Source organism: Equus quagga, chromosome 18, assembly GCF_021613505.1.
Source record: "Equus quagga isolate Etosha38 chromosome 18, UCLA_HA_Equagga_1.0, whole genome shotgun sequence".
Taxonomy (NCBI): domain Eukaryota; kingdom Metazoa; phylum Chordata; class Mammalia; order Perissodactyla; family Equidae; genus Equus; species Equus quagga.
In genome coordinates this window covers 43,037,356-43,049,813 of record NC_060284.1, presented here as the reverse complement: position 1 = coordinate 43,049,813, position 12,458 = coordinate 43,037,356, and the positions used below count along the sequence as shown (strand labels likewise).

The 12,458-nt window shown below is 52.6% G+C and overlaps 1 protein-coding gene across 2 annotated transcripts in view; it reads left to right on the top strand.

The window, feature by feature from the left end:
- The first annotated feature begins 105 nt into the window (after positions 1-105).
- The window catches only part of KCND3 (potassium voltage-gated channel subfamily D member 3), a 207,164-nt gene continuing 194,811 nt past the window's right edge, over positions 106-12,458 (top strand). The window contains exons 1-2 of one of the 2 annotated variants that reach the window (XM_046645152.1): positions 106-403; positions 7,121-8,298. In XM_046645152.1, the coding sequence (XP_046501108.1) occupies positions 7,193-8,298 (1,106 nt within the window). In that variant the 5' untranslated portion in view covers positions 106-403; positions 7,121-7,192. Of the gene's footprint in view, positions 404-1,117; positions 1,244-7,120; positions 8,299-12,458 lie in introns of those variants that run through there. The other variant, XM_046645153.1, reaches the window with a different exon arrangement.

The following is a 12,458-nucleotide window of genomic DNA, read 5'->3' as shown; positions in this document are numbered from 1 at the left end:
AGGGACCTCGCCGGGCAGCCTGTGGCCCGCTGGGCTCCGCTCCGCGCGGCGCCGGCAGCGGCGGGGGCAGGGAGCGAGCGAGGGAGCCCGCGAGCCCGCGAGCCCGCGAGCGGAGCGGCGAGGCGGGGAGAGGACGCGGTGCCGAGCCGGGGCTGGAGCGGCGGCGGCGGCGGCGGCGGCGGGGGAAGGAGGGCCCCACGGACAGACAGACGCACAAACGGACCGAGCGAGGGAGGGAGCGAGCGAGACTTCGCCGGCGAGGAGGAGCCGCTCGAGCGGCGGTGGCTGGGCGCTTCCCCGCGCTGCTGGGCGCTCGGCGCCTCCGCGGCCCCCGGCTCCCGGCCGCAGCTTCCTAGCGCGCGCGGGGCGCGGGGCGCGGGGCCCGGGGCTTGCTTCGCTGAAGGTAAGAGGGACGCGACCGAGCCTTCTGGAGCCAGGAAGTGCGAGGAGTGCTGCTCCCACGCCTGTTGCTCCAGCTGCCCACGCGGCACCCTCCCACTCCCGCGCCCGGGTGGGTGGGCGCTGGGGCGCCGGAAGGATTGGGGGTGGGGCCGGCGCCGTGGGGGAGCAGGGGGAGCAGGCAGCCGGCCCGGGGGCGTCGGTTCCCTCGGGCTGTGGAGCCACCTCCGGGCAGCAAAGCGCTGTGAGGTTTAGGGGTGGGAGTGTGAACCTCTGCCCTCTTTCCATTGGCCTGCCTTTCCCCGGGGGTGCCAGAGGCAGCGCCCCGGGATCCGGCGGCAGGTGGCGACGGCTTGCTCAGTCGCCCCGCTCTTTGTGAGGGGAGAAGAGAAATGGTTGAGGGTGGAAGCAGGTTTGGGGCGCTTCGCAAAGTTCTCCAGCCCGGCAAGTCGGCGGTGGGCTGGGGGCCCACACCTCTGGTCCTGCCCGACGCTGCTCCCACCCAGAGACCTCTGGGAAAGGTCTCTAAGTGACACCGGGGCCAATGCGGCCCAGGGGAGGGGGTTCGAAAGACTCCCTTTGCAAGATGTGTACATCGGGCATGGGACGCGGAAGGGACTGGCCAGAGAAGTTACCTGAAATCAACTAAATTCCTGCGCTTGCTTATTGTTGACATTTGAATGAAATCCAAGATGTTCTGCTTTTCTCCCGGGCAGCCCTGACATGTCAGCAACAGGCTGAGGTTCCGGCCCTGGAATCTTATAGCGAAGAGAAAGCTCCGTTGTATATCTTAAGAGAGGATGTCTGAACTTTCTCGTGATCCTAGGCACGATGCGATCTGTTTGTAAGACCGGGCACGGGTTGCTATGTGATGCATGTTGGTGTTTTGCATGAACGTATGTGATGGTTAAATTTACACCGTATTTACCATTACTTCAAAGAAATTTGGATATTTAATGTCTGTAGAAAGGGGGCCTGGGCATGTATGAATTCAATGCAAAGCATGTGTACATTTCCTTATGTGGACATGTTGGCGCACCAGAATTGATGTGTTTGTTTTTCCTTGTTGCTACTTGAATGCAACAAAATGCAAGTACACAAGGGACCTCCAGAGGAAGAAAGATTAGTAGCTTGTTCCCTTTTGCTGTTGAGGAGGATTGAGAAAAAGAGAGTTCAGGAAATTGCCCTGGCCAACCTAGAAGTAGCACTGGGAGAAGAGGATCTGTATGTGTGTGGCCTAAGCCTGTACCCCAAGGATCCCCAGCTTAGCACCCTGTCAATTTTATGCCTGTCTACCCAAACCCTCTGGGCACAGGAGAAGGCCCTGTTGACTGTCAGGTCCCTCCCCTCCCCCCAGACTGGCCCCATTCTGGGCTAAGCGATTTGATGTGAAATTATGGAAAGTAAAAGTTTCTGGAGACTCTGCACACCCAGCACTCTGCGGAGATCATCAAAGGGCAGACCTCGGTGACCTGACGTTTGTTGCTGCCTTGTGCCTGTGCTCAGGTTAGGTGTCAATCCCCAGGATGGGCTGTCTGGTCACTTTGCCCACTTTTGGCCCTCTATCTCCCAAACAGAAGCTGCTTCACGGCGCTGAGTTTTTCCAGTGGGAAAATGTATTTCCCTTTTCAGGGATGTTTCGCCTTTGTCATTTCAGCACTCACCTGTTTTAAATGTCTCTTCCCTAGCTTCCCCCCACCCCCATCTTTCCCACTGTCAAACTCTTCTGCCAAAAACAAAAATAGCTTCAGATTTTTCATTTGTAAGGCGTCCACGTCCTAGTAAAACCTTGGCATTTGAGGCATGTGCCGTGCCATTGGCTGGAAATGGGGCCGCACTGTTGTGCCTGTTGCAGGAATTCATACCCAGGTCGGCTCCAGGAGGTGTTGGTGCCTGGGGCAGGGGGGTGGTGGGGGTGCTGTGGTGAGAGCCCCGGTGAAGCTCTACCTGAGCCAGGTCATGCCTGCTGGGCTGTGTGGAGGGTGCGATGGTGTGGTCTTGGACATGGAACCCGGGGAGACACCCTTCCTCTCCTTCCAAACCCAGACACACACACACGTGCACACACACACACAGGCACACAGAAAGAAGCAGTGGGGTAATTGCTCCTTTTGGTACCTTTTACCAGGGTAACAGGGCTTGAGCTTCTGGAGTCAGTCTGGCTCTTGCTTGGCCTTCTTTGGGAAGATTTGTCCTGGATTAATGCATAGGATGGAGGATTGGCCTTGGGACCAGAGGCTTTTATGATAGATAGAGTTATTGTTTTTTCTTCCTCATCTCTCAGTTAGTCATCTGAAAGCTGTCTGTAAAATACCCATGGCCCTTGGAGAAGGGGAGATTGGTGTGGCGTGGAGAGGGGAGGTGGTGGGGCTCAGCTTGGCAGGGACAGGTACCAGGATGGAGGCGTGGGAGTGAGGGTGGAGCAGCAGTGGGAGAGTGGAAGGGAAGGGCATTGTCCTTGCAGGGTGCAGAGCTGCATGTCTGGCCCAAGCAGGAGGCTTCAGCGTCCTCCTGACTCAGTAGTCTCTTACTCTTTGCCACTTGTGCCCCCTCAAGGTCCTGCCTCTCTGAGCTCTATTCTGGGGTAAAGCAGTGATGTTGAGGTTCAGAGGTCCAGGGCCCAGGGTCTGGGAGCCTGGCCCCCTTTACCCTCCCGGGGGGTGACCTGGGGTTCTGTGGGTGAACCCAGCCTGAGATTGTCTTAAGTTCTGAGTGGTGCAGGTTGTGTTCCCTGTTCTGGGTACAAGTCTCATCAGGAACTCCCAGAATTCTCTTTGCTAAGAGGAGGCTCAGGCTACCTCAGTCCCCACAGCAACAAACCCGGATGCTCTGCTTCGTGCTTTGCTTGGGTGACTGTCATGAAGAGGTCTCAGTGAGACGTGAGCCTTGATGTCCTGGATCAAGTAGAATCAAGGATTATTTGAGCTGAAGGACTCCTCACTGTCTCGTCCAATTCTCTCATTTTACAGATGAGGATTCTGAGGCCCAGAGAGTAATGGTGGCTTGCTTTCACAAATTCAGGAGAGGATTGAAACTGGAATGCAGGGCCTCCTGACTCCGTGCTCTTTGCTGCCTGGGGACGGGGCGAGGGGAGTCTGCATCCTGCTCTCTTCTGTGCGGAACATCAATATTTGGCTACACCTAGGTCAGGAAAGCTCTTTGGCAGTGAGCTGATCAATGGTCCATTGGAAAAGCATCAACTCCTATGTATATGGACTTTAGCCACTTTGAAGGAAGCTTTCTGAGTCTCAGCTCCTTATCCGAAACTTGTGGGCAGAAATGTCCACGTCATGAGACTTTTGTAGGGATAAATTAAGTGTTGCTGTAAAAGTACCTAAAACAATGCCCAGAGCGTTGTCAGTAAAAGTTCACTAAAGCTGAATTGGGAATTATCTGTGACCGATGTTTAAATTGTGGGCTTGCTTCCCAAACTTACCTTGCTCCTTGTGTGCCGAGGGGCTGCAAATTCTAGTAAGCCGAAGGAAGTCTAGGAAGTTATAAAGGTACATATCTTGAGGAAAGATACAAAATACACAGGATATTCCCAGATCTTCTCCCAGCGGCATGTGGATTACCCACCACCATGGGTGAACCATCCCCTGTTCTCTCCTCGGTTCCTGTAATCAAGAGCTCATCAGGCCTGTGCTTTTTTTCTGTTCTCTGAGTGGTGACATTTATATGGAATGCCATTGCTATTCCTTTTGTCTTCTGTGGCATCTGATTCAACTCCCTGTGTGAGGGAGCAGAGGGACCTGTGAATATTCTCCTTAGAATGGAGATGAGGAAACTGAGGCAGAGACAGGCTCCCTCAGAAAACTCAACTGAGAGCACGGTGTATCGGAGGCACTTCAATTGGCTTCTTTCGATCCAGAGCTGTCTTTAGAGTTTACTGTCTGTGTGGAGAGAATGCCCACTCTTGAAAACTCCTGAAATTCATTAGCGAGGCAGGGAGTGAAGCTGATGGGGTATGAATGGTGTCTATAAAATCAGGGCTCCCAGTTTAAGCACCTACTGATGCAAGGCACTCTGCTCCCTCCTGGGTTGTTATATAAAAATTGAGGTGTCATGTCCTCTGCTCTTAAGGAGCTTAGTGTGGGATGGGGAACACAGAACTGTACCCCTGAACTCCATATTGAGACTGCCTGGGTTGAAGTCTCTCTGCCTACTTATTACATCCTTTAGCTAGTTATTACAACTCCTCATGCTTCATCTTCCTTGTCTGCAAAACGGGAACCACAGTGGTGTCTAGCTCCTGGGGTTGTCGATGGGGTCAGTTGAGATGGTCCATGTAAGCAGGTGGTGCTGTGCCTGGCACACGGTCAGCCCTCAGTAATCATCAGCTGCTCTTCTTGTATTTGCAGGAAGGCCTTGAGAAGTAGTGCAGCCCAGTGCTGCAGGGCATATGGTGTGGGGTCAGACTGTCTGGGGTGGGATCCCTGTTTCACCCCTTTCTGGCTGGCAGAATGCTGAATTTCAGACTTCTTCCTTGGGTTGCTGTGAAGGTTACGTGAGATGATCCACGGAGACAGTGAGTGCTGTGGCTGGCACAGAGTAAATGCTCAGTTTTTGTTTGCCATGGTTATTAGTAAGACATGTAGGAACTGTCTGTGATCCAGGCTAGAGGGTGACGGGTGCTAGAGAAGAGGGGCACACAATGTGCTGAGAGCCCAAAGGAGGGGAGAATTCCATAGTGGGGAGAAGGGGGCATCACAGAGAGGGTGAGGAACAGTGGAGCTCTTACAGGAGGATATTCCCAGCAGAGGGAAGAGTACTCAGAGACAACCCCCACAAGGTCTGTGCAGGGGCCCGTCTGTGGTCTGTCGCTGGGGGCTTGGATGGGTGCATGGGACATCTGGCTGCAGGGGTAAGCCGGGATCCATTTGTGCAAATGCTGAAATGCCAGGCCAAAGAGTTTGGACTTGACTTTGTAGGCTGTGGGGTAAAGCAGTCAGAACCATGCTTTAGGGCGATTATTCTGAGCAGAAAGGGTTTTTGGGGAATAGGAGAAACAGGGCTGGGGAGTGGGATGAAAGACAAGCAGACCAGTGGGAAGGAGGCCTGAGGGATTTCGCGCCTTGATGAGGCAATTGTCTCATTATTTGGCAACTCTTTGGGTGAAGCAGTGAGGAAGATGGCCAAAGGGACAGGCCTGAGGTTAGGGATGCATGAGCAAAAGGAGAAGAGCAGCTTTTTGCAAGGAGGTAGATTCAGTTTAAATCTGTCCAGTTTCAGAGGCATCCAAGTGGGAAGGTCCAGGGATGGCTCAGGAATGAGAGGAGGTAGGGATCTGAACAGCCTAGACGAGCTGGGAGTCAGGAGAAGGAAGCAGGTTTATGGGGAAAGACGAAGATCAAATCCCATTACAAGACTCACCTCTGCCTCATTTATTTAAACATAGAGTCAAATCCACTGAATTCCGGAGGATCCAAATAATCCAGAGGTAGGACTGGTTCTGGGTGGTCCATTTAGGATTGGTGCAAATGAGTGTGTCAACCCCAAACAATTTCCCGTTGCTGTTACGTATGTTTCTGTGTCACCACATGTCTTCCCACAGATGGTATACATTTGGGGATTCAGAGTCATTTCACTATCATCTTTAAAAAGCCAGATTTGGGGAGGTAAATCTGTTTCCCAGAGCCAAAAATAATTCTCTGTGTCACTGTTCTCTCCATCCATGCAGGTGATGGGGAGGTGTGTACACGGCGTGGCTCAGTCAAGGCGTGGTGGGCGGAGGGACACGGTGGCCCAGCTCTGGAGGAACCTCCAAGGGTGGAGCGGGGCCAGGTGAAAGGGGCTGGCATGAGAAAGAGTATTGTTATGTAACCCGAGGGAGCTATGGATGGTGGGCAGATGGAGACGCGAGGCAAGGAATCTGGAGACGGCAGTGAGCGTGGATCAACTTCCTCTGGGAGGGAGAGGGACAATGCACAGAAGGCAGGTGAATCCGAGACTCCCTATACAGTGTGGGGAAGGTACACTGCCTAGCCTCACAACCTCTCCCATATCTTTCTATCAGAGATGTCATCTTTCTATCTGAGGGCCCTGATGGGACACTAGGTTGCCAGATGTCCCAGAGAGTAGCACTCCACCAGGACAGCCTTCGCCATGGGACTTGAGGGTAGAACTCCACCAAGCCCTCGGCCTACTGTGGTCACCTGCCATCTCAGAGAATTTTCCAAACATGGGTAGCCCCAGCTTCTTCCTCACCAGTGAGGAGTTGAAGGAATGTGTTTATGTGATCTCCCTCATCCACACCCCATTCCTGATTACCCTGGTGGGTGAAGAGCGAAATAAAAATTAGCATGTTTATCCCACCTTTAAATTCATTTAATGAGAACTCATTTGCCCTCTCCCAATTTAAATTTGTAATAACGCCATAACCTTTCAGAGCTGATTATTGCCCGCGTCTCCCCAGATCTTCCCGCTAAAGAGGCTTTCCCTCCAAATGCCCCTGAGCCTTCTTGGAACTTGACAATTTGTCAGGCAGTCAGCAACATCTGGTGATCCCGCACTGTTGCACTGCCTGGTGCTGAGTGCCCTCCCTACCAGGAGAGGCAAAAGAATCAAGTCCCTTCTCTTTGGTGATGACTTCAGTTTAATTAATTTGCCTTCAGGACTTTTCCTGTTTCACTCACCAATGACCCTTCCCTATGTCCCACTTCCTACCTGGGAGTCTATCATGGACTCACCCAGCTCTCTGCTCTCTCCTCTTGTCCCCCAGGGGTCGCTGAACTAACTCCAAGCTGGTGTGCAAAGTATCTGAGCAGTGGCCGGCCCGAGAGCTGGAGTCACCATGGCGGCGGGAGTTGCAGCCTGGCTGCCTTTTGCGCGGGCTGCGGCCATTGGTTGGATGCCGGTGGCCAACTGCCCCATGCCCCTTGCCCCCGCGGACAAGAACAAGCGGCAGGATGAACTGATCGTCCTCAACGTGAGCGGGCGGAGGTTCCAGACCTGGCGGACCACACTGGAGCGCTACCCCGACACGCTGCTGGGCAGCACGGAGAAGGAGTTCTTCTTCAACGAGGACACCAAGGAGTACTTCTTTGACCGGGACCCAGAAGTGTTCCGCTGTGTCCTCAACTTCTACCGCACAGGAAAGCTGCACTACCCGCGCTACGAGTGCATCTCCGCCTACGACGACGAGCTGGCTTTCTACGGCATCCTCCCCGAGATCATCGGAGACTGCTGTTATGAGGAGTACAAGGACCGTAAGAGGGAGAATGCCGAGCGGCTCATGGACGACAACGACTCGGAGAACAACCAGGAGTCCATGCCCTCGCTCAGCTTCCGCCAGACCATGTGGCGGGCCTTCGAGAACCCGCACACCAGCACCCTGGCCTTGGTCTTCTACTACGTGACTGGCTTCTTCATCGCCGTCTCGGTCATCACCAACGTGGTGGAGACGGTGCCGTGCGGCACGGTGCCTGGGAGCAAGGAGCTGCCGTGCGGCGAGCGCTACTCGGTGGCCTTCTTTTGCCTGGACACTGCCTGCGTGATGATCTTCACCGTGGAGTATCTGCTCCGGCTCTTCGCGGCGCCTAGCCGTTACCGCTTCATCCGCAGCGTGATGAGCATCATCGACGTGGTGGCCATCATGCCCTATTACATTGGCCTGGTCATGACCAACAACGAGGACGTGTCCGGTGCCTTTGTCACGCTCCGGGTCTTCCGCGTTTTCAGGATCTTCAAGTTCTCCCGCCACTCCCAGGGCTTGCGGATCCTGGGCTACACACTCAAGAGCTGTGCCTCTGAACTCGGCTTTCTCCTCTTCTCCCTCACCATGGCCATCATCATCTTTGCCACTGTGATGTTTTATGCGGAGAAGGGCTCCTCTGCCAGCAAGTTCACGAGCATCCCTGCTTCTTTTTGGTACACCATTGTCACCATGACCACATTGGGGTAAGTCCATGCTGGTGGCCTGGAGAAGGGCGGAGGCTGGATCAGAGGGCGAAGCCCTGGATGGTATCAGGATTGGGCAGAGGGGGATGGAGTCACTTACCTGGGCTGTGGGAGCAAGGGAAGTTGCCTCATTGGAAGAGGAAGGTGCATGAGTGATTACTTTGGGAGTAGAGGCTTGCTCTGCATTGAGCTTTCTTTTTGGAGAGGGCTGTGTATTTTATGAAACATGGAAACTTGTCACCGTTTCTTTTTTCAGCCATGCATTCTGTGTATGTGTGTGTGGGGGTGAGTGGGGATTGCTGCATTTTTATATGTATCTGTGCATATAAGGGCTGCCACAGGGAGATAAACAGGGCAGCAGGCGGGGAGGAAGACAGCTATAAGTTGGGTGAGCGTTGTAAGGAGGGTACAGATTTCCATTAACAGAAGACACTGGGAACACTCTTTTTGGATCCATCTTCATCTCTTCTTTGTAGTATATTTGCAGGCTGTTTTCTCTTTTGCCTCCCTTTTCTTTTCTGCTGCCGCAGATGCTCAAGGGCTCAGTAGCTCCGAGCAGACTTTCTTTAAGTGACTCAACTTGGGTTTTCTGCAAAGCAGGACACCCGATTTGTTTTCTCTCGCTCAAGGAGGAGCAGCCTTGCTTTCTCAGCCCAACTCTGTGATTAAATGACCCAACCTACCTGGACGATTGTGAGATGGTCTGAATGGGTCATGTGGTCAGACACAGAAGCAGCAATGTCATCAGAGGGAGGGAGAGGCGCGCGGCGAGGTTATGGCTGACTCCGTCTCTTCCATCTCCCTGAGGTCCCCTCTCCAGCTGAGGTCACGGAAGTGTATTTATGGTGCTGGGATGTGAAGCTTTCCATCAGAGGAAGGGGGCTCAGGAAGGAGATTACAATCTTCACCCTAACAGGATTAGAGCTGAGGGAGGCAGCCTCTTGGAGACATGTATTTCTTAGGGGCTTCTGCTTCAGCTGTTGGGAGTCATTGAAGCTAATGCAAAATCCCTTCACAATTCATATGCTGGGTCTATATTTGTTTAGGCCAGGAAGCGTTATATTGCTGATGGAGAATTCATGAAGCTTTTTATTTGGTCTTTGACAATTCGGTTGGTGGCATCCTGGTGAGTCGATTTTTTTTCCTAGCCGAAACCCTGTGGCGCTGGTTTCAGTTCTTCCATAGTGCTGCGTGTGCTTATTGGGAATGACTGAGCAAGTGAGGGGACCTTTAAAAATGATTACATTTGTCTTTCTGCCACACTGGAGGGAGGAGCAAGGGGTGTCCTTGTCCATTTGTGAAGGCCACGTTTGATGGGGGCATTCCCTTTACCTCTTGTCTGTCTGACGGAGGCCATCCTGCCCCTTCCTCCCATTCAACACACACACACACACACACACACACTTGCATGCGCACTTCTTCAAATACCGCTCCCACTCAGAATAGGTAAGAATATCTGGTCATCTGACCTTGTCCTCTTGGCTCAGATGTCAGACGTGAGCTTTTGGGCACAGTGGGATATTTAGGGATCAAATGGGCTGGAGAGCTGGCCACCATGTCAGGAGAAGGAGGCACACTGCCCCTTCCAGGCCAACCCTGGCCATCTGTTCACTTTCCTGAAGGAGCCACACCCATGTCCAGGACCTCCCTGGACACGCTTCTGACATGGCTTTGACTGTCCAGTACCCTCAGGTGCCCCTTGATGGGACTCATGACATCCAAGTGGTGCCTCAGGACTGCCATGGGGAAGAACGTGGGCAAATGGATGGGTGTCGGAGTTAAAATGGGATTATTTCAGAGAAGATCAATGGAGGCTTCAGTGGCCACTTGCCCATTGCTTTTTATTATTAGTATAGCAGCATATGTGTGTCTGCTATGTGTCAGCAGTGTGCTCAGCACTTTGCAAATATTATCTCTTTAAGTCTTCACAACAGCCCTGCAAGGTAGGAAAAATGCTGTACAACTTGGAAGATACAGAACGCAAAGCTCAGAGAGGTTAAGTAATTTCTGTAGTCACATAGCTGATAAGGGGCAGAGCTGATTTTCAAATCCAGTCTAGCTGTCTTCAGTACCCTTTCTCTTTTCACCACCCCTCTGCTTGGCCCCATACCAGCTGGGCCCATAGGTAGAAATCAGACCTTCAGAGTTATTCCTTTTTTATTATATGCTTGGGGTGTCATAGTCTATTCTAGTCATGTCGCTATTCAAGAAAGCATCAGTGCCGTGAGTCCTACATGTCAGGCTCTGTACTAGGCACACAGGGATTTTTATATATAAAACATTTCCTTCTGCCCACTTTAAGTACTGTCTTCAAAATTCATGGCTGCTCTCATAGCAAAATCCAGTGTTTTAGTGTGGCTGGAAAGACCACTGATGTCCTTTAACTCTCGCCCCGTAGAACAAGGGGTGAGTCCAGGATCAAGGGGTGGACAGTCTTGGCCTCACATTTACTTTCTTGAAGGGGAGCAAGAGGACTCTGCTGGAGGAGGAAGGCAGAGAGGAAGGGAAGGATGGGAGAAGCAGGCTCCCCTGGCTGTGGGCCCTGTGGGCTCCTCGCCCTGCCGTTCCCCATGCATCAAAATATCTGGCCTCTGGGAGGAGAAACTAATGGGCAAGAAAGGAAGCCTTTAGAAGAGTCTTCCTTAATCTCAGATAAGTAACAGGAAAGCAGGCTTTTTCTTCCCTTCTACCCTGGCTGGTGTAATTCCATGCTGGATCAGGTAACTGACTTTGACCTGAGTTAGCAGTTGGAACCATCACAAGGCTCATTGCTTGGCTATGCCTAACAGGTGCTTGGCAAAGCACTTTTTAATGGATGAGTCAACGTGAATGGGGCGCCTTTTCCATTTACTTCCTCTGATACTGTTCTCAATCCCTTCCACACCTCCCTGTCCTCCCTCTAGGGTGGACCCAAGATTTGTGCTCTGCCCCAGCCCTGGCCCCTGAGAGAGATGAGAGCAGCCTCCATGTGGTGTCTGGTCCATCCTCTGGGATGCTCTGCAGCATTGTTGGGGTCTTCTTGCCCTCATTTGAGGTCTTACCAATTCAACTTTGGAAACCTTTTCCTTTCCCCTGGCTGGTTTCTTTCCTGAGAACATTCACCGGCTAGTTGTGGGCTTGTTAACCATTCCAGAAAGCCTGTCTTTTTCTTACTCTTCACTAGCATTTGAGCCCCAAGTAGCCATGGAATACCAAAGCCAATATTCTGTCATGTTCCACGTTCTGTCCGGCTGCTTCCAACAGCTCCCAGCAGACCCTCGGCTCTTCCTGTCTCTAGATCCTCCCTGCCCTAATCCTTCCCTGAGTTCCTATTTCAGTCTGGAGAGACTGTCTTCAGCTCCTTTGCAGAGCAGGGCTAACCAACAGGCCGAACGCTGCTGTACTGAGTGAAAGAGTTCGCTCTCCCGGCCTCTGGTTGCCATCTCTGTCTGCTTTCCCAGGACTTGCTGACGAGTTTCTCAGGTGTCCTCCAGGGAGGGATCTCCTGGAGCCAATTATTCCCGTTTATTTAATATCTCAAAATACCTTAAGCACACAGAACAATAACAGCCCAACTGCCACCAAGGCTTGAGGATGGCTTTCCTTTGCAGCCTCCTGTGCTGGCGGGGGAGACCCCTGTGCCCAGCCCAGGTTTCCCTTATGCCCCCTTGACAGTTGAGCTCCCAAACGCACCATTAAAGGATTAATTTCTGTGTTCATAATTGATGCTATAAATAAAATAGATCCTCAATTATCCCGGTTAACAGAGGGAAGGGATAACACAGGACTCCCAATATTAAATAAGACCAACGTATCTAGTTTGGGAATGTATTGTGTGTTGTAGACTTTTTCAAAGCAGAGTTTTCTTCTTAATTTTGCTTAACTTTGCTTGGCATCACCCTTAGCCTAGAGTGCCGGAGCCAGTCTGTGGGTGAAGCTCGGCTAGGGTGTAGGGAAGAGGGGAGCACGTGGGAGGAAAGCCTTGTGAGCCAGCATCCACGAGGGCCCTGGAGGGCAGCTCCGGCTGATTGGACTGAGGCTCTCTTGGTATCTTAAGGAGGGGGCCTAGGGCTTGGGCAAGGCACGGAGTAGCATTACTTCTGGTGAGACAGCCCGCTGCTGCCTGGTTGGCTTGGTTGTATAATTGAGACTGGCAGCCTATCTGTCACCCCATGCCCTGA